Consider the following 21,557-nt stretch of genomic DNA (forward strand, 5'->3'; position numbering starts at 1 on the left):
TCATAATTTGGTTGTAATCCAGAGATGTTAGAAAATGTATCTAGATCCTCTATGAGGCTTTGGAGGGATTCAAGTTGTGGATTTAAAAGAAAACATGAATCATCAGCGTACAATGACACCTTTGTTTTTAAGCCCTGGATTTCTAATCCTCTGATATTATTATTGGATCTGATTTTAATAGCTAACATCTCGATGGCCACAATAAATAGATATGCCGATAGTGGACAACCTTGTTTCACTCCTCTTGACAGTTTAAAACTTTCTGAGAAATAGCCATTATTTACTATTTTACACCTAGGGTTACTATACATGATTTTGACGCATTTTATAAGAGATTCTCCAAAATTGAAATGCTCCAGGCATTTACAGTGGGGAGAACAAGTATTTGATACAGTGCCGATTTTGCAGGTTTTCAAAGCATGTAGAGGTCTGTAATTTTTATCATAGGTACACTTCAACTGTAAGAGACGGAATCTAAAACAAAAATCCAGAAAATCACATTGTATGATTTTTAAGTAATTCATTTGCATTTTATTGCATGACATAAATATTTGATCACCTACCAACCAGTAAGAATTCTGGCTCTCACAGACCTGTTAGTTTTTCTTTAAGAAGCCCTCCTGTTCTCCACTCATTACATGTATTAACTGCACCTGTTTGAACTCGTTACCTGTATAAAAGACACCTGTCCACACACTCAATCAAACAGACTCCAACCTCTCCACAATGGCCAAGATCAAAGAGCTGTGTAAGGACATCAGGGATAAAATTGTAGACCTGCACAAGGCTGGGATGGGCTACAGGACAATAGGCAAGCAGCTTGGTGAGAAGGCAACAACTGTTGGCACAACTATTAGAAAATGGAAGAAGTTCAAGATGACGGTCAGTCACCCTCGGTCTGGGGCTCCATGCAAGATCTCACCTCGTGGGGCATCAATGATCATGAGGAAGGTGAGGGATCAGCCCAGAACTACACGGCAGGACCTGGTCAATGACCTGAAGAGAGCTGGGACCACATTCTCAAAGAAAACCATTAGTAACACACTACGCCGTCATGGATTAAAATCCTGCAGCACACGCAAGGTCCCCCTGCTCAAGCCAGCGCATGTCCATGCCCATCTGAAGTTTGCCAATGACCATCTGGATGATCCAGAGGAGGAATGGGAGAAGGTCATGTGGTCTGATGAGACAAAAATAGAGCTTTTTGGTCTAAACTCCACTCGCCGTGTTTGGAGGAAGAAGAAGGATGAGTACAACCCCAAGAACACCATCCCAACCGTGAAGCATGGAGGTGGAAACATCATTCTTTGGGGATGCTTTTCTGCAATGAGGACAGGACGACTGCACCGTATTGAGGGGAGGATGGATGTGGCCATGTATCGCGAGATCTTGGCCAACAACCTCCTTCCCTCAGTAAGAGCATTGAAGATGGGTTGTGGCTGGGTCTTCCAGCATGACAACGACCCGAAACACACAGCCAGGGCAACTAAGGAGTGGCTCCGTAAGAAGCATCTCAAGGTCCTGGAGTGGCCTAGACAGTCTCCAGACCTGAACCCAATAGAAAATCTTTGGAGGGAGCTGAAAGTCCGTATTGCCCAGCGACAGCCCCGAAACCTGAAGGATCTGGAGAAGGTCTGTATGGAGGAGTGGGCCAAAATCCCTGCTGCAGTGTGTGCAAACCTGGTCAAGACCTACAGGAAACATATGATCTCTGTAATTGCAAACAAAGGTTTCTGTACCAAATATTAAGTTCTGCTTTTCTGATGTATCAAATACTTATGTCATGCAATAAAATGCAAATTAATTACTTAAAAATCATATAATGTGATTTTCTGGATTTTTGTTTTAGATCCCGTCTCTCACAGTTGAAGTGTACCTATGATAACAATTACAGACCTCTACATGCTTTGTAAGTAGGAAAACCTGCAAAATCGGCAGTGTATAAAATACTTGTTCTCCCCACTGTATATATAAACCCCAGTCGTACTTTATCAAATGCCTTTTCGAAGTCTGCTATGAAAAGCAGGCCTGGTTTCCCATATTTTCCATAGTGTTCTATTGTTTCCAATACTTGCCTTATATTATCTCCAATGTATCTTCCATGTAAAAAAAACCTGTCTGATTAGAATGAATCATATCCGACAATACCTTTTAAATTCTATGCGCTATACATTTTGCTAGAATTTTTGCATCACAACACTGAAGTGTAAGGGGCCTCCAATTTTTTAAATGGACTGGATCTTTATATTTTCCACTTGTATCCTGTTTCAGTAATAATGAGATCAGACCTTCTTCTTGAGTGTCAGATAATCTACCATTTACATAGGAGTGGTTAAAACATGCTAATAACGGTCCTCTTAGTATATCAAATAAGGTTTGGTATACCTCGACTGGTATGCCAACCAAACCTGGAGTTTTCCCAGACTTAAAGTCTTTAATTGCATCCAGAAGTTCCTCCTCTGTAATTTCACCTTCACATGAGTCTTTCTGTATGGCTGTTAATTTGACATTATCAATAGAAAAAAAATCACTACAATTAGCTTCAGTTAGAGGAGATGGAGGCGACTGAAAAGAAAACATATGCTTAAAGTACTTTGTTTCCTCCTTCAAAATATCATTTGGTGAATCATGGGTAACTCCGTCAATTGTAACCAGTTTCATTAAGTTATTTTTGGTAGCATTCCTATGTTGAAGATTAAAAAAGAATTTTGTGCATTTTTCCCCATATTCCATCCAGTTTGCTTTATTTTTATAATATATTACACTTGATCTTTCTTGAATAAGTTTCTCCATTTCTTTTTGTTTTTCCTCTAATTTATTCTGTGCCTCTATGTTACAGTTTTTATTGCCATCTATCTGTTCTGTTAGACTTTCTATTTCCTTTGTTAGTATAAACTCTTTTGACCAAAATTGCTTTTGTTTTCGAGATGAGTACTGAATTGCATGGCCTCTAAAGGCACATTTAAAGGTGTCCCATACAATAAGGGGATTTGCTGTACCTATGTTATGTCGGAAAAAGTCAGTTATAAATTCCTTTCTTCTAATTATAAATAAATTATCATCCAATAGGCTTTGATTACATTTCCAATATCCTCGCCCACGTGGAAATTCAGTAAGAGTAATGTATATGCCAATTATATGATGGTCCGACCGCATTCTGTTGTTCTCCTTTTTTAGTTCCCTAACGTCCGTTTCCATCTTAGAGACTGTCACTTTTAATTTTTTGGTTTCTTTCTCCATCACCAAAGCTTTTTCGTCACTCATTTAAAGACTCGCTTTCAACTCTTTTACGTCTTTACTGACCAATTCTAGTATGCCCAATTTGTCATTTATCGACTTCAACAGGTCGCTTTCCACACTTACCATACCCAGTGGTGAGTCGCGTTTCCTTTTGGGGATCGGCTCTCCACGCTTATCTTCAGTCATGTTTGGGTGTTGCGTGTTGTTGTAATATTTGTCGATATATTTCTCTAGCCTCATGATCTGTTTTGTGTTATTATCCAGATTGAATTATATTAACTGCGAATATATGAAATGCTAATATTTAGTCTAACTTACTGATTTGGAATATTATGTTTTTATCATGAGGTGTTTTGTACTGCTTTCTATTCAATACGCCATCTTGTCTACACGTGCCCCGCCCCTAACCCTCGCCCCTTCACGTTCTTTGTACCCGGTATGTAGGACAGTGTAAAATCAAACCGGGTGAAGAACAGGGCCCACCTGGCCTGGCGAGGGTTCAGCCTCCTCGCTGCCTGGATGTACTCCAGGTTACGTTGGTCAGTCCAGACGAGGAAAGGGTGTTTCGCCCCCTCGAGCCAGTGCCTCCACATGGCTCGGACGACAGCCAACAGCTCCCGATCACCAACGTCGTAGTTCTGCTCCGCCGGGCTGAGCTTCTTGGAGAAGAAGGCACAGGGGTGGAACTTAGGTGGCGTGCCCGAGCGTTGAGATAGGACAGCGCCTATCCCTACCTCGGACGCATCCACCTCCACTACGAACGGTAATGATGGATCGGGATGGACCAGTACCTGGGCTGAGGTGAACAGAGCCTTCAGGTTACTGAAAGCCCTGTCAGCCTCAGCAGACCAGCGGAGCCGGGACGGCCCACCCTTCAACAGAGAGGTGATGGGAGCTGCGACCTTGCCAAAGCCCCGGATAAACCTCCGATAGTAGTTGGCAAAGCCAATAAAGCGCTGCACCTCCTTTACCGTAGTTGGAGTCGGCCAATTACGCACGGCTGAAATGCGATCTCCCTCCATCTCCACACCTGAGGTGTTGATGCGGTATCCGAGGAAGGAGACGGACTGCTGGAAAAACAGACACTTTTCTGCCTTGGCATAAAGGTAATTTTCCAAAAGTCGGCCCAGCACTTTGCGAACCAGGAACACATGCTCGGTGCGCGTAGCGGAATAAACCAGAATGTCATCTATGTAGACCACTACACCGCAACCAAGCATTTCCCGAAACACCTCGTTCACAAAGGGATTGGAAGACTGATGGAGCATTCATTAAACCGTACGGCATCACCAGGTATTTGTAATGCCCCGTGGTTGTGCTGAATGCTGTCTTCCACTCGTCCCCCCTCGGACAAGTACCAGGTTGTACACACTCCGGAGATCTAATTTTGTGAAGAAGCATGCCCCATGCATTGACTCGATTACAGATGGAATGAGGGGTAGAGGATAACTATAGCGCATTATCCCCTTGTTAAGTGCTCAGTGATCAATGCAAGGGCGCAGACCTCCGTCTTTCTTCTTCACAAAAAAGAAACTCGAGGAGGTGGGAGAAGTGGAGGGACGTATGAACCCCTGGGCGCAGGGACTCGGAGACGTATGTCTCCATCGCCTCTGTTTCACTCTGCAACAGGGGATATACATGACTCCTGGGAGGCGCAGCGTCTAACCTGAGGTTTATCGCACAATCCCCCGCCCGATGAGGTGGTAATTTGGCCGCCTGCATTTTGGAAAACGCGTGCGGCAAATCGAGGTATTCGGGGGGAATGCGCACGAACGGAAACAGCGAGACACCTCCCCTAACACTCTCGCGACCACCCCATGAAAAGGTGGGGTTGTGTAGTGCTAACCAGGGAAACCCAACACAACAGGGAAATCAGGAGACTCAATAATAAAAAAGGTAACTTGCTCTCTATGGGTCTTGTGCGTAACCATTGTGACTGGTGCTGTAACTTCCCTAACAAACCCTGACCCTAATGGTCGACTGTCAAGTGCTTTGATGGGCAGTGGAATGGATAGGGGAACCAACGTAATACCTAGACTATGAGCTAACGACCTGTCCATAAAGTTCCCAGCTGCGCCTGAAACGACCAGCGCCTTACACTGGGAAGCTACTGTGTAGTCAGGGAAGGTGACATGTATGGTGCAGTGCGCAGCAGAGGGCTCTGAACGAGTGTGGGTTTGCGCTACCTGGGGTGATGCGAGAGTGCCCTGCCTGCCGCCTCCAGATCCAGAAGAACCCTGACGACAGCGTGCAGCAGATTGTCCTCTCCTGCCACAAGCGTGACACTGGAGTTGTCATCCTCCGTTCTCCCGGATCGCTGCACCACCCAGCTCCATCGGAACTGAATCCGAGTTGAAGTGGGGTGAAACGGGCAGGCCACTTCCAGGACATCCTCTTGCAGCTAGCAGGTTGTCCAACCGGATGGCCATGTCCACCAGCTGGTCGAAAGTCAACATGGTATCCCGGCAGGCTAGCTCCCTTCGGACGTCCTCTCGCAGGCTGCACCAGAATCTGTCGCTGAGGGCCCGCTCGTTCCCAGCCGCTAGAGTACGAAACTCCAGGGCAAAGTCCTGCATGGTCCTTGTCCCCTGCCTCAGTTGGAACGGTCGCTCGCCCGCCTCTCTTCGAAGACGGCCCGGAAGAGGCGAGTGAACTCCCCGTAGTTGTCCAACGCGGCTCCTCCTTCACTCCAGACCGCGTTGGCCCACTCCAGGGCTTTCCCCGAGAGGCAGGAGATGAGGGCGGACACCTTATCCCGCTCCGATGGAGCCGGGCTGATGGTTGAGAGGTAGAGGTCCAGCTGCAGGAGGAATCCCTGGCAGCGGGCAGCTGTCCCGTCATAATCCCTCGGTTGGGATAGATGAATCCCTCTGGGTGCTGGGGTGTGGGTGGCTGGATCCGGTCGCTCAGCTGGTCCCGAAGGGTCGGGTCCTCTCCTCTCCAGGCATTGGATGACCTGGAGAGCCCGATCCATCGCTTCTCCCAAGCCGGCTAGCATCGTAGAATGCTCCTGGACCCGCGCCATGACTCCAGGCATGTGCTCTTCTCCTGCTGACTCCATGTCTTGGTATGTGATTCTGTGGTGAGTGATTTTGAAGGAGTCAGGCGCAGGAGGGTAAATCACAGAATAAAAGGGTTTATTCCGAAAACACAGCAGTACGCAGCAATGCGTCAAACACTCCAGTGCGTAAATCAGGCGCACTGGGAAATAACAAGGCACACAGGGAAATATCCTGGCGATACAAAATACAAGGAGCTCCAACAACAATAAACAATCACACACAAAGTAAAGGGGGCAGAGGGATCACTTATATAGGGACTGATGAGGGGATATGAACCAGGTGTGTGTAATAAACAAGACAAAACAAATGGAATGATGAGATGAGGAGCGGCAGTGGCTAGAAGGCCGGTGACGATGAACGCTGAAGCCTGCCCGAACAAGGAGAGGGGGCAGCTTCGGAGGAAGATGTGACACTACTAAAGGACACCAATAAGATGAAGAGACTTACTTGGTCCAAGAAACATGAGCAATGGACATTAGACTGGTGGAAATCTGTCCTTTGGTCTGATGAGTCCAAATGTGAGATTTTTGGTTCGTCTTTGTGAGACGCAGAGTGGGTGAACGGATGATCTCTGCATGTGTAGTTCCCACCGTGAAGCATGGAGGAGGAGGTGTGATGGTGTGGGAGTTCTTTGCTGGTGACACTGTCAGTGATTTATTTAGAATTCAAGGCACACTTAACCAGCATGGCTACCACAGCATTCTGCAGCAATACGCCATCCCATCTGGTTTGCACTTAGTGGGACTATCATTTGTTTTTCAACAGGACAATGACCCAACAAACCTCCAGGCTGTTGTAAGCGCTATTTGACCAAGAATGAGAGTGATGGAGTGCTGCATCAGATGACCTGGCCTCCACAATCACCCGACCTCAACCAAATTTAGATGAATTGCGATGAGCTGGAACACAGAGTGAAGGAAAATCAGCCAACAAGTGCTCAGCATATGTGGGAACTCCTTCAAGACTGTTGGAAAAGCATTCCAGGTGAGGCTGGTTGAGAGAATGCCAAGAGTGTGCAAAGCTGTCATCAAGGCAAAGGGTGGCTAATTTGAAGAATCTGAAATATAAAATAACGTGTGTTATTTCATAGATTTGATGTCTTCACTGTTATTCTACAATGTAGAAAATAGTAAAAAAATAAAGAAAAACTTTTGAATTAGTAGGTGTGTCTAAACATTTGACTGGTACTGTATATATACTGCAATGTTGCTTAGGAGTCTGAAAGAAGGTGGCCATGTGTATCGGCGCCATCTTATCCCTGGGCTATTGCTTTTCACCTTCAGATAGTCTGTCTTCAGCACACTTAACAGCTCCTTGCATGTCTCAATGACAATCTCTGAGATGGCATTGTGACTTATTCAGAATACGTAGACGAGAGATGTGAATGTCTCTCCTTTTAACAGAAAGTGTATTGGGTCACAGCCAGTCTCTCTGCAGGGCTGATGGACTTTCTCATGACTGTGTCTTCCTTTTTTTAGTCTGCCCACCATTCCAAGAAAGACTTGGAATGTGTCCTTTAAATATAAAGAAAATAAACTATTAATTTACAATATTACAATGGTAATAAGATAAGTAATGGTAATGCAGTGAAGTCAATCATGACAAGTCAGTGACAGTACCTAATTTCACAATATATACAAAAGTATGTGGATATGTGATGTAGATGTTGAGGGGCTTCACTGCAAGTAGATTGTATGTTTTAATATTCAATAAAAAATTAATTTAAAAAAGTATGTGGACACCCCTTCAAATTAGCGGATTCGGCTATTTCAGCCACACCAGTTGCTGACAGGTGTATAAAATCAAGCAAACAGCAATGCAATCTCCATAGACAAACATTGGCAGTAGAATGGCCTTACTGAAGAGCTCAGTGACTTTCAACGTGGCACCGTCATAGGATGCCACCTTTCCAACAAGTCAGTTCATAAAATTTCTGCCCTGCTAGAGCTGCCCCAGTCAACTGTAAGTGCTGTTATTGTGAAGTGAAAAATGTCTAGGAGCAAAAACGGCTCAGTGGTAGGCCACACAAGCTCACAGAACGGGACCGCCGAGTGCTGAAGCGCGTCTGTCCTGGGTTGCAACACTCACTACCGAGATCCAAACCGCCTCTGGAAGCAACGTCAGCACAAGAACGGTTCGTCGGGAGCTTCATGAAATGGGTTTCCATAGCCGAGCAGCCGCACACAAGCCTAAGATCTCCACGCGCATTGCCAAGCGTCGGCTGGAGTGGTGTAAAGTTCGCCTCCATTGGACTCTGGAACAGTGGAAACATGTTCTCTGGAGTAATGTATCAAGTTTCACCATCTGGCAGTACGACAGACGAATATGGGTTTGGCGGATGCCAGGAGAACGCTACCTGCTCCAATACATTGTGCCAACTGTAAAGTTTGGTGGAGGAGGAATAATGGTCTGGGGCTATTAACAGAATTCTGATAGCTGTATTACATTGCTTTCCAATGCTGTCTAGTGTTAAACTTTAGTATTGTTGGTTGATATTAGCAAACTTTCTCTAAAATACTGTTCCTCTGAGCTCATTCTTGTCTAAGCAACTTTGAAGACTGGTAGCAAGACTGACAAGCTCTACTACAATAATACTACAGGGAATGACCCTACATTATATTATACACTGGGGTCCCAAATTATTTAACCCTTGATAAAGATGAGCAGAAATGACTGAGCTATATTGTATGCTCCAAAAATTGGGAAATTATATTATTTTATTCTAATACAATTGCTCATAGACAGAGAATTTGTTGAACAAGTCATGTTTTTTTCTCTGAAAAGGGTAGGGGTCAAAATGAAATTATATTATTTTATACTAATACAATTGCTCATAGACAAATAATTTGTTAAACAAGTCATGTTGTTTATCTCAAAAAGGTAGGGGTCAAAATGATTGACACCCATGTTTTCAGTACCTTTCAATCCCTCACCTTGCGAGGACAACGGCACTGAGCCTTTTTCTAAAATGTGTTATGAGTTGTAGAACACATTGGGAGGAATCTTAGCCCATTCCTCCATATCCTTCGTCTGTGCTTATTGACTGCCCTCCTCAATTCAAATTTGGGCTCCCGAGTGGCGCAGTGGTCTAAGGCACTGCATCTCAGTGCTTGAGGTGTCACTACAGACCATGGTTCAATTCCAGGCTGTATCACAACAGGCCATGATTGGGATTCCCAAAGGGCGGTGCACAATTGGCCCAGCGTCGTCCGGGTTTGGCCGGTGTAGGCCGTCATTGGAAATAAGAATTTGTTCTTAACTGACTTGCCTAGTTATATAAAGGAAAAATAAAAACCACAGGTTTTTTTCCCCTTCCATCTATGTCCCCATCTGTGGTAAATCCAGCCTCATCCCCTTTTTTGAACCTTTTCCCATTTTCTTTCCGTACAGTTGTGTAGGTAGACACATCACTAATCCTACTACCTTCATCCATCTGTAAATCGCTTTGGATAAAAGCATCTGCTAAATGGCATATTATATTATTAGTATATTATCTCAGACTTACTCCCATCTGAGCTTCCTGCCATGCCTACCTCTCTGTTATGAACATAGTGTTCAGAAGGAGTGCAAAGGTGAATTGAGTTATTGCACACGTGCATTTCAGAGTAGGCGTTCCCTAACAGAAATATGCAGATGCATGCTAGAAAGCTTTGTAGTGTATTAGGATTATGTCTTTGTTAATGTTTTTCATGTCGAACTGAACGGATGTTTATCTTAGTTCAAAAGTAGCCATTTGTAGGGTGACGCCCCAGGGGAGACAGGTGATTGGACAGCAGAGGGAGCAACCCATATTTTTGCATTGTTTATAAGTATATGCTGGACGAAGAAGAGGTTAGAGCAGACATTACAATTCGAGGACACTGCTCTCCGGGTGTCATGACATCCGTCACTTATGCTGAAATCGTGTGATATGAATAAAACTTATGATCAAAGGTTCAGTATGAGCGGACTCCTTTGTTTGACAGCAATGAGCACCAGCAGCGACAAGATACACGACAGCTTCAATAGGATCTCGCTAGCTCGTGCTTGGCTCTGCCCACCTCCTTACTTTTTCTGCCCACTATGACTCATTTGTTCCCATTGGAAATGACAGACTATGGTCTATCTTTGTTTAGTTAAAAAAAATATTTGGTACAGCTGTGCAGATCTGCCAACCAAACGCAACACTGCGTTCACTTTCGAAACCAAATATTATGATCGAACACAAAACAAAATAACTATGACCAGCCTTTTGTCGTTGTTCTCTAGCAATCATGTGTTTCCATCAAATTGACTTGTTGCTGATCCCCGCTTCTCCTTCCTATCTATGGGAACTTGCATGCATCAACCAAACACGTGGTGGACAATGTTAATTGGCAGGTGGAATGACATCCAAGGAGGTTGCAAGGTGAAAGTAGGAGACGGGATCAGGTCGGTCAAGTATAGTCCAATTAGGTTGCGGGGTGAGCCCAACATGAACAACACAGAGTTTTTTTTAAACTCTCTTTGAGAATACGCTACAGAGGCTTGAGAACAATGGCGTGATGGCGTTGTACACAATGTTGTATTTTGCCTCGGGAGTGCTTCTTTCAAAACTACTGGCTGAAATTATACAAAACATCCAGAAAATCTCTTTAATCATTCTAACACTTTGAAGGTGGGTATGGTCATACATTTTCCATGTCTATGGCTTCATTCTGATGAAAGATCTTTCCCTGATATAACATCTGACTGTTGCCCTTTCAATAGGTCACCTGTTCGAACTCCAGTAACTGTACACGTCTATCCCTTCCCAGTGTTTTTATACAAGTCGATGCACCTTTAGGGAGTAGTCTTTACAGCACAACCAAACTTCAAATACATTTCATATTTCAATACAATTTTACAATCAATATTTATGTATATCAACAACAAAAAATCTAAATTGCAAAACAAACACTAGAAATTATATTGATTCTGCAGGTGAAAGATAATCATTAAAAACAGGTCTCAGTCACTTTACTTTGCTATTACACAAATTCAAGCCTAATTATAGTGCCAGTCAGTTTGTGCTATCATGCCAACTCCTTCTCATGCCACGTTTGGCTCGACAATGAGCAATGGAGTTGGCATTATCGCGCAAACAGACTGGCACTGAAATAAGTCTTGAAGTTGACAGATGTGTTCATTATCTGTCAAACAGCAGAACACAATTACATACTTTAATATTGAACCACTTCTTGATCAAATATCCCTCTCCTACGATTAACATCTTAACTGGCCATATTACATTAACCGAACAACATAAAAAACATCACTGTAAAAGTAAATGCACTAACAAGGCTTATTGCCCAGTTGAAGCGCAGGACAAAGGCCAAATAATCTTAGCTGCCTGTGTGTTCAAACAGTGCTGTATCGACATGGAGTCTGGAGATACTTTAACAGGTCAGTTGGCATTAGTGATGGGGACTTGGCGACTTTGGCAGATCATTCGGTCTTTGGTTTATTTAGGCATTTAGCAGTGCCATTCTTCTCCATGAAGTCCCTCAGCTTGGTGGGGTAGTCGGTCATGACCCCTGTGGCTCCCAGGTCAAAGGCTCTCTTAAAGTCCTTCTCGTCGTTCAGCACCCACACATAAACCTGGAATTAAACAAATATGAGCACGAGCAGAGAACATTATACAACGTGACTGTGATAAAAGCGATTGATAGCAGTTTTGTCAGAATGGCCTTACTTGTATTCCCCTTGCTGTTAGGTGATTGAACAGAGCTCTTCTCATCAGCAGGCTGCATGAGAAACAGTTTTTAGACCCTGATGAATGAACCTCATCATTTATAATACATATCACCTGTTCTGGACCACAGCTACAGACAACCACTGATCAGAAGTCTAAACGTAATGCTGTGCGAGCTCCTTCTGAAGGGTGCAATGGAGCAGTTGTTCCATGTGGAGGATACAGTAATCTCAGACTATTACACTTACGTATCTGCCAGCCAGGTGATGACACGCTGACTCCTGGTCATCTTATCAGGATCCCTCATAAGATGTCTGTGGAATCACGCAAACAACACAGGCAATACATAAGTGAAAATTAAGGAATCAAAAGCACACTTTACCTAACTTTAGGATTCAGGTATTTCAACAGGTCAAACCTCTAAAGGGATAGTGCGAAATGCTGCCGCATAAGCCGTTTTTTCTACTTACCGAGAGTCAAATTAACTCGATACCATTTTTATGTCTCTGCGTCCAGTATGAAGGAAGTTAGAGGTAGTTCTGCGAGCCAATGCTAACTAGCATTAGCACAATGACTTGAAGTCTACAGGTACACTAGCAGTACCCATGAGTTCATCTGACTCTGGGTAAGAAGAAACATTGACAGAATCTCACAGTATCCTTTTAAAGGGCCCCTCCGGTGAACAAAAAGGAAAAAGAAAAAAATGGCTAGCTTATAACAAACCACATAGTGGCCTCAACTCAACCTCTGCTTATGTCCAAATTCAGCTGATTGAAATGGAAAGGCATAACCTGTTGTTCCAGATAACAAGAGAGGGAGGAGAGCCAGTGGATAGAGAGAACATGAGGCTATTGTGAGGGGAGGTAGGGCTCCACTTATCTTACAATAAGATACTTGATTAAATGTTACTGGTTAGAATCATTGATTGCATTTATGATTGTAAAATACTCTGCTTAATATAGTAGTTTGGTTAAAACGTTTGCAAGCTTCGCAAGAAGAACAATTTCCCTAATTATCCTGTTTACACAGACATCTGACAATCAAGTTGCCTGATGGGACTTGATGGAAAAAATGCAGAAAGTCAAAATAAACGTTCTTAAACAGTGACCATATAATTTTTGGGAAACCTATTTGATTCCGAGTTCGGACATGTAAAGTTAGTATTTGTAAACACTTCTTTTGAACCCACTTCACTCGAGCCAATGAGGGAAGCTCCTGCTGCTCATGATAGCACATGTGCAGATCAAATACACTGCAGGAACTCCGATTAAGGTGTTTACAATAATTAATTAGGGTGTTTCCTACTAATTTGAAAGAGAGCAAAACAAAAACGGGTGTTTTAAAATGGGTTTATGCTAGGTATGCAAATTTATATTTTGCTGTTGACTAGCTGACCCTCCTTAACCGGTTAACAAACGGTTAAATTTGTTCCAAACAGTAAAATGATGTGACAGCAGAAAATACTACGCATGCATATACAGAACAAATGTTTCATTAAGAGCTTAATTGAAACATACAACAATAGCGAGCATGTCGTCTCACAGCCAAAAGGCTATATTATAGAACATGGAACTCCTGTAATTAAAGCAGCCAATGGAAAACCACATTTTCAATAATTTGCCAAAATGAAATTCGAGGGGAAACAGCATTCTAAAAAGCGGACCTGATGCGAGCGGTTCCATATGTGACGGAGATGAAAATCTGTTAGAAAATTAGAAAGAGGGGGAATCTAACGATGCAACAACTATGATGTGTTGATAATATGACTAATAATAATAATAATAATAATAATAATAATAGCCATTTAGCAGACGCTTTTATCCAAAGCGACTTAGACTAGGATTGTGCCATTGGCTTCTGGACAACTAATGTTGATATGAAAACCAATAGAAGAGGAGAGAAATGCTAGTTTAAAGGGCATATTTTATTAACTTTTATGTATTTAGGGGAACCCAATTGAGACCAGTGTCTCATTTTCAATGGTGCCCTGAGGACAAAAATTGCATCAATAATAAAAAAATAAAAAAAATACAAGACAGCTATAAATACATTACATCAGGTTATTACAACAAGTTATATTAATCAACTGCACACTTACGTGAACTCATTTAACAGTTTTAAACTGCCCTATCGGCACCAGGGAATCCAGGTGTAATTTGTTTTGTAAGGTATTCCATAACTGTGGTGCATTAAAACTAAAGGCAGATTTACCAAACTTTGTGGGGACAAGCAGGACCTCAAGAGTTAACCAACCCTGCAAACGGGTTTGGTATCTCATATTTTTATACACTGAACAAAAATATGAATGCAACATGTGAAGTGTTGGTCCCATGTGTCATTAACTGAAACAAAAGCTCCCAGATATTTTCTATATGCACAAAAAGCTTATTTCTCTCAAATGTTGTGCACATATTGTTTACATCCCTGTTAGTGAGCATTTCTCCTTTGCCAAGATAATCCATCATATCAAGAAGGTGATTAAACAGCATGATCATTACACAGGTACACCTTGTGCTGGGGACAATAAAAGGTCACTCTAAAATGTGCAGTTTTGTCACACAACACAATGCCACAGATGTCTCAAGTTGAGGGGGAGTGTGCAATTGGCATGCTGACTGCAGGAATGTCCACCAGAGCTGTCACCAAAGAATTGAATGTTAATTTCTTTACCATAAGCCGCCTCCAACGTCGTTTTAGAGAATTTGGCAGTACGTACAACCGGCCTCACAATCGTGTGTACGAGCGGTTTGCTGATGTGGACAGGGGGCCTCCCGAGTGGCGGAGCGGTCTAAGGCACTGCATCGCAGTGCTAGAGGCGTTACTACAGACCCGGGTTCATTCCCGGGCTGTGCCACAACCGGCCATGGCCGGGAGTCCCATAGGACTGTGCACAATTGGCCCAGCGTCGTCCAGGTTAGGGGAGGGTTTGGCCGGTGGGGCTTTCTTGGCTCATCGCGCTCTAGCGACTCCTGGTGGCGAGCCGGGTGCCTGCAGCCAGTTGAAGTGTGTTTCCTCCGACACATTGGTGCGGCTGGCTTCCGGGTTAAGCTGGCGGGTGTTAAGGAGCGCGGTTAGGCAGGTCATGTTTCGGAGGACGGATGACTCCACCTTCGCCTCTCCTGAGCCTGTTGGGGAGTTGCAGCAATGAGACAAGATCGAAAGTTGGGGAGAAAAAGGGGGGTAAAATACAACAACAATATATATATATATATATACAAACAGTACCAGTCAAAAGTTTGGACACACCCACTCATTCAAGGGTTTTCTTTATTTTTACTATTTGCTACATTGTAGAATAATAATGAAGACATCAAAACCATGAAATAACACATGGAATCATGTAGTAACCAAAAAAGTGTTGAACAAATCAAAATGAGATTTTTCAAAGTAGCCACCCTTTGCCTTGATGACAGCTTTGCACACTCTCGGCATTCTCTCAACCAACTTCATGAAGTAGTCACCTGGAATGCATTTCAATTAACAGGTGTGCCTTGTTAAAAGTTAATTTGTGGAATTTCTTAATGCGTTTGAGCCAATCAGTTGTGTTGTGACAAGGTAGGGGTGGTATACAGAAGATAGCCCTATTTGGTAAAAGACCAAGTCCATATTATGGCAAGAACAGCTCAAATAAGCAAAGAGTAATGACAGTCCATCATTACTTTAAGACATGAAGGTCAGTCAATACAGAAAATGTCAAGAACTTTGAAAGTTTCTTCAAGTGCAGTCGCAAAAACCATCAAGCGCTATGATGAAACTGGCTCTCATGAGGACCGCCACAGGAAAGGAAGACCCAGAGTTACCTCTGCTGCAGAGGATAAGTTCATTAGAGTTACCTGCCTCAGAAATTGCAGCCCAAATAAATGCTTCACAGGAGTTCAAGTCACAGACATCTCAACATCAACTGTTCAGAGGAGACTGTGTGAATCAGGCCTTCATGGTCGAATTGCTGCAAAGAAACCACTACTAAAGGACACCAATAAGAAGAAGAGACTTGCTTGGGCCAAGAAACACGAGCAATGGACATTAGACCGGTGGAAATCTGTCCTTTGGTCTGATAAGTCCAAATTTGAGATTTTTGGTTCCAACCACCATGTCTTTGTGAGAAGCAGAGCAGGTGAACGGATGATCTCCGCATGTGTGGTTCCCACCGTAAAGCATGGAGGAGGTGGTGTGATGGTGTGGGGGGTGCTTTTCTGGTGACACTGTCTGTGATTTATTTAGAATTCAAGGCACACTTCACCAGCATGGCTACCACAGCATTCTGCAGCGATACGCCATCCCATCTGGTTTGCGCTTAGTGGGACTATCATTTGTTTTTCAACAGAACAATGACCCAACACACCTCCATGCTGTGTAAGGGCTATTTGACCAAGAAGGAGAGTGATGGAGTGCTGCATCAGATGACCTGGCCTCCACAATCACCCAACCTCAACCCAATTGAGATGGTTTGGGATGAGTTGGACCGCAGAGTGAAGGAAAAGCAGCCAACAAGTGCTCAGCATATGTGGGAACTCCTTCAAGACTGTTGGAAAAGCATTCCAGGTGAAGCTGGTTGAGAATGCCAAGAGTGTGCAAAGCTGTCATCAAGGCAAAGGGTGGCTACTTTGAAAAATCTCAAATATAAAATATATTTTGATTTGTTTAACACTTTTTTGGTTACTACATGATTCCATGTGTTATTTCAAAGTTTTGATGTCTACACTATTATTCTACAATGTAGAAAATAGTTAAAATAAAGAAAAACTCTTCAATGAGTAGGTGTGTCCAAACTTTTGACTGGTACTGTATATACAAAAAATAAGTTGTGAACAGAGTGCCCCATGGCGGCCGAGGGGTTATGGCAGGCATAAGCTACGGACAACGAACGCAATTGAATTTGATCTATATCAATTTGAATGCACAAAGATACCGTAACGAGATACTAAGGCCCATTGTTGTGCCATTCATCCGCCGCCATCACCTCATGTTTCAGCATGATAATGCACGGCCCCATGTCGCAAGGATCTGTACAGAATTTCTGGAAGCTGAAAATGTCCCAGTTCTTCCATGGCCTGCATCCTCACCAGACATGTCACCTATTGACCATGTTTGGGATGCTCTGGATCGACAGCGTTCCAGTTCCTGCCAATATCCAGCAACTACGCACAGCCACTGAAGAGGAAAGGGACAACATTCCACAAGCCACAATCAACAGTCTGATCAACTCTATGTGAAGGAGATGTGTCGCGCTGCATGAGGCAAATGGTGGTCACACTAGAAAATGACTGGTTTTCTGATACACGCACCTACCTTTTTTTATTTTAAAGGTATCTGTGACGAACAGATGCAGATCTGTATTCCCAGTCATGCGAAATCTATAGATATGGGCCCAATGTATTTATTTAAATTATTTCTAGACCTATCTGCTGCCTTTGATACTGTGAACCATCAGATCCTCCTCTCCACCCTCTCCGAGTTGGGCATCTCCGGCGCTCCTCACTCTTGGATTGCGTCCTACCTGACAGGTCGCTCCTACCAGGTGGCATGGTGAGAATCTCTCTCCACACCACGTGCTCTCACCACTGGTGTCCCCCAGGGCTCAGTTCTAGGCCCTCTTCTATTCTCTCTATACACCAAGTCACTTGGCTCTGTCATATCCTCACATGGTCTCTCCTATCATTGCTACGCAGACGACAATTAATTTTCTCCTTTCCCCCTTCTGATAACCAGGTGGCGAATCACATCTCTGCATGTCTGGCAGACATATCAGTGTGGATGTTGGATCACCACCTCAAGCTGAACCTCAGCAAGACGGAGCTGCTCTTCCTCCCGGGGAAGGACTGCCCGCTCCATGATCTCGCCATCACGGTTGACAACTCCATTGTGTCCTCCTCCCAGAGTGCAAAGAACCTTGGCGTGACCCTTGACAACACCCTGTCATTCTCCGCTAACATCAAAGCGGTGACCCGATCCTGCAGGTTCATGCTCTACAACATTCGCAGAGTACGACCCTACCTTACACAGAAAGCGGCACAGGTCCTAATCCAGGCACTTGTCATCTCCCGTCTGGATTACTGCAACTCGCTGTTGGCTGGGCTCCCTGCCTGTGCCATTAAACCCCTACAACTTATCCAGAACGCTGCAGCCCATCTGGTGTTCAACCTTCCAAAGTTCTCTCATGTCACCCCGCTCCTCCGCACACTCCACTGGCTTCCAGTTGAGGCTCGCATCTACTACAAAACCATGGTGCTTGCCTATGGAGCTGTGAGGGGAACGGCACCTCCTTACCTTCAGGCTCTGATCAGACCCTACACCCAAACTAGGGCACTACATTCATCCACCTCTGGCCTGCTAGCCTCCCTACCTCTACGGAAGCACAGTTCCCGCTCAGCCCAGTCAAATCTATTCGCTGCTCTGGCACCCCAATGGTGGAACAAACTCCCCCACAACGCCAGGACAGCGGAGTCACTGACCACCTTCCGGAGACACTTGAAACCTTACCTCTTTAAAGAATACCTGGAATAGTATAAAAGTAATCCTTCTCCCCCACCCCCCCAAAAAAAGTGGTTGTCCCACTGGCTATCATAAGTTGAATGCACCAATTTGTAAGTCGCTCTGGATAAGACCGTCTGCTAAATGATGTAAATGTAAATGTAATTGACTGAACTGTAACTCAGTAAAATCTTTGAAATTGTTGCATGTTGCGTTTATATTTCTGTTCAGTATATTTCAACAGGGAAGTGAGGTATGTTGGAAGCTTGTGGAGCAGAGCTTTGCAAACAAGAAGGGAGTAATGATCTACAGGACTTTAGTGAGGTCCAGCCGACCTTCTGATACAAGATGCAGTGATTAGTATTAAAACGGTCACCTGTAATAAAGCAAAGGGTGCTATGGTAGCGGGCATCCAAAGGTTTAAAAGTAGTGGCTGCTGCATTCTGGTAAATGGTGTCAGCATAGTCAAGAACTGGCAGGAAAGTTCACTGTACAATCTGCTTCCTGCTGTTCATGGAAAGGCAAGATATATGTCTAAAAAAGAAGTCCACTTTAAATCTTAGCTTTTAAACTAGCTTATCAGTATGTTTTTTAAACGTTAGATCTTTATCAATTGAAATGCCCAGATATTTATAGGCGGGAGCCCGCTCGATGTGAGAACCATCCAATGAGTGAATATGTAGCCCATCGGAGAAATTTTTCCATGAATTACAGAAAATATATTTAGTTTTGCCCGCATTAAGTACAAGTTTTACATCACGTGTCAAACACGGAGGGCTGAGTGTCTGCGGGTTTTTGCTCCTCTCTTGTACTTGATTGATTAATTAAGGTCACTAATTAGTAAGGAACTCCCCTCACTTGGTTGTCTAGGTCTTAATTGAAAGGAAAAAACAAAAACCAGTAGAAACTAGGCCCTCCATTGAATGAGTTTAACACCCCTGTTTTAAAATCAACAAGGGGTTTCTGAACAAATAAAGATTTCAGCTCTAACATAACTTGGTCAACAGTTGGTGCAATGGCATATGTAACCGTATCGTCCTCATACAAATGAATATTACATGATTTAATACATAGACCAATATTATTTACAGTGCCTTGCAAAAGTATTCATCCCCCTTGGCATTTTTCCTATTTTGCTGCATTACAACCTGTAATTTAAATGTATTTTTATTTGGATTTCATGTAATGGACATACACAAAAGTCAAAATTGGTGAAGTGAAATGAAAAAAAACTAATTTTTTCAAATAAATTCTAAAAAATAAATAACGGAAAAGTGGTGCGTGCATATGTATTCACCCCCTTTGATATGAAGCCCCTAAATAAGATCTGGTGCAAACAATTACCTTCAGAAGTCACATAATTAGTTAAATAAAGTCCACTTGTGTGCAATCTAAGTGTCACATGATCTGTCAAATTATCTCAGTATATATACACCTGTTCTGAAAGGCCCCAGAGTCTGCAACACCACTAAGCAAGGGGCACCACCAAGCAAGCGGCACCATGAAGACCAAGGAACTCTTCAAAACAGGTCAGGGACAAAGTTTTGGAGAAGTACAGATCAGGGTTGGGTTATAAAAAAATATCTGAAACTTTGAACATCCCACGGAGCACCATTAAATCCATTATAGAAAAAATGGAAAGAATTTGGCACCACAACAAACCTACCAAGAGAAGGCCACCCACCAAAACTTACGGACCAGGCAAGGAGGGCATTAATCACAGCGGCAACAAAGAGACCAAAGATAACCCTGAAGGAGCTGCAAAGCTCCACAGCGGAAATTGGAGTATCTGTCCATAGGACCACTTTAAGCCATACACTCCACAGAGCTGGGCTTTACAGAAGAGTGGCCAGAAAAATGCCATTGCTTAAAGAAATAAATAAGTAAACACGTTTGGTGTTCGCCAAACGCCATGTGGGAGACTCCCCAAACATATGGAAGAAGGTACTCTGGTCAGATGAGTCTAAAATTGGGCATTTTGGCCATCAAGGAAAACGCTATGTCTGGCGCAAACCCAACACCTCTCATCACCCCGAGAACACCATCCCCACAGTGAAGCATGGTGGTGGCAGCATCATGCTGTGGGGATGTTTTTCATCGGCAGGGACGGGGAAACTGGTCAGAATTAAAGGAATGATGGATGGCGCTAAATACAGGGAAATTCTTGAGGGAAACCTGTTTCAGTCTTCCAGAGATTTGAGACTGGGACGGCGGTTCACCTTCCAGCAGGACAATGACCCTAAGCATACTGCTAAAGCAACACTCAAGTGGTTTAAGGGGAAACATTTAAATGTCTTGGAATGGCCTAGTCAAAGCCCAGACCTCAATCCAGTTGAGAATCTGTGGTATGACTTAAAGATTGCTGTACACCAGCGGAACCCATTCAACTTGAAGGAGCTGGAGCAGTTTTGCCTTGAAGAATGGGTAAAAATCCCAGTGGCTAGATGTGCCAAGCTTATAGAGACATACCCCAAGAGACTTGCAGCTGTAATTGCTGCAAAAGGTGGCTCTACAAAGTATTGACTTTGGGGGGGGGGATAGTTATGCACGCTCAAGGTTTCAGTTTTTTTGTCTTATTTCTTGTTTGTTTCACAAGAAAAAATATTTTGCATCTTCAAAGTGGTAGGCAGGTTGTGTAAATCAAATGATACAACCCCCCCCAAAATCCATTTTAATTCCAGGTTGTAAGGCAATAAAATAGGAAAAATGCCAAGGGGGGTGAATACTTTCGCAAGGTCCCAAAATCGACCCCTGCGGTACACCTTTCGTAATATAGACAAAATATATTTTGTAATATGTGTGTCCTGGCTGTCAAATAGTTCTTAAACCATTTGCAAGAGTCCTTATCTCCGCCCATTTCAGACAGTTTTTGAATGAGAAGGGAATGCTCAATGTAGTGGAATGGCTTGGAAAGGTCTATAAATAAGGCAGCACAATATTTTTAATGATCTAGGCAATTTAACAATCTAAAACAACCACAGTAGCTGAAACAGTGCTACGTACAGATCTAAAACCCAAAACTATGCTTATTTAGAATAGAGTGAGAAGTTAAAAAAAGTTATTAACTGGGAGTTGGTCAAGGATTATAATAC

General features: G+C 43.5%; 1 protein-coding gene across 2 annotated transcripts in view; it reads right to left on the minus strand.

Annotated features, from left to right (window-relative positions):
* Positions 1-10,901: 10,901 nt before the first annotated feature.
* LOC121561354 (lysophospholipase D GDPD1) overlaps positions 10,902-21,557 on the minus strand; it is a 31,127-nt gene continuing 20,471 nt past the window's right edge. For both annotated transcript variants that reach the window (XM_041873944.2, XM_041873938.2), the window contains 3 exons: positions 12,243-12,308; positions 11,995-12,046; positions 10,902-11,900 (listed from right to left, as the gene is read on the minus strand). In XM_041873944.2, the coding sequence (XP_041729878.2) occupies positions 11,748-11,900; positions 11,995-12,046; positions 12,243-12,308 (271 nt within the window). In that variant the 3' untranslated portion in view covers positions 10,902-11,747. The remainder of the gene's footprint in view (positions 11,901-11,994; positions 12,047-12,242; positions 12,309-21,557) is intronic.

Source organism: Coregonus clupeaformis, chromosome 5 (genome assembly GCF_020615455.1).
Source record: "Coregonus clupeaformis isolate EN_2021a chromosome 5, ASM2061545v1, whole genome shotgun sequence".
In the NCBI taxonomy this organism is placed as follows: Eukaryota; Metazoa; Chordata; class Actinopteri; order Salmoniformes; family Salmonidae; genus Coregonus; species Coregonus clupeaformis.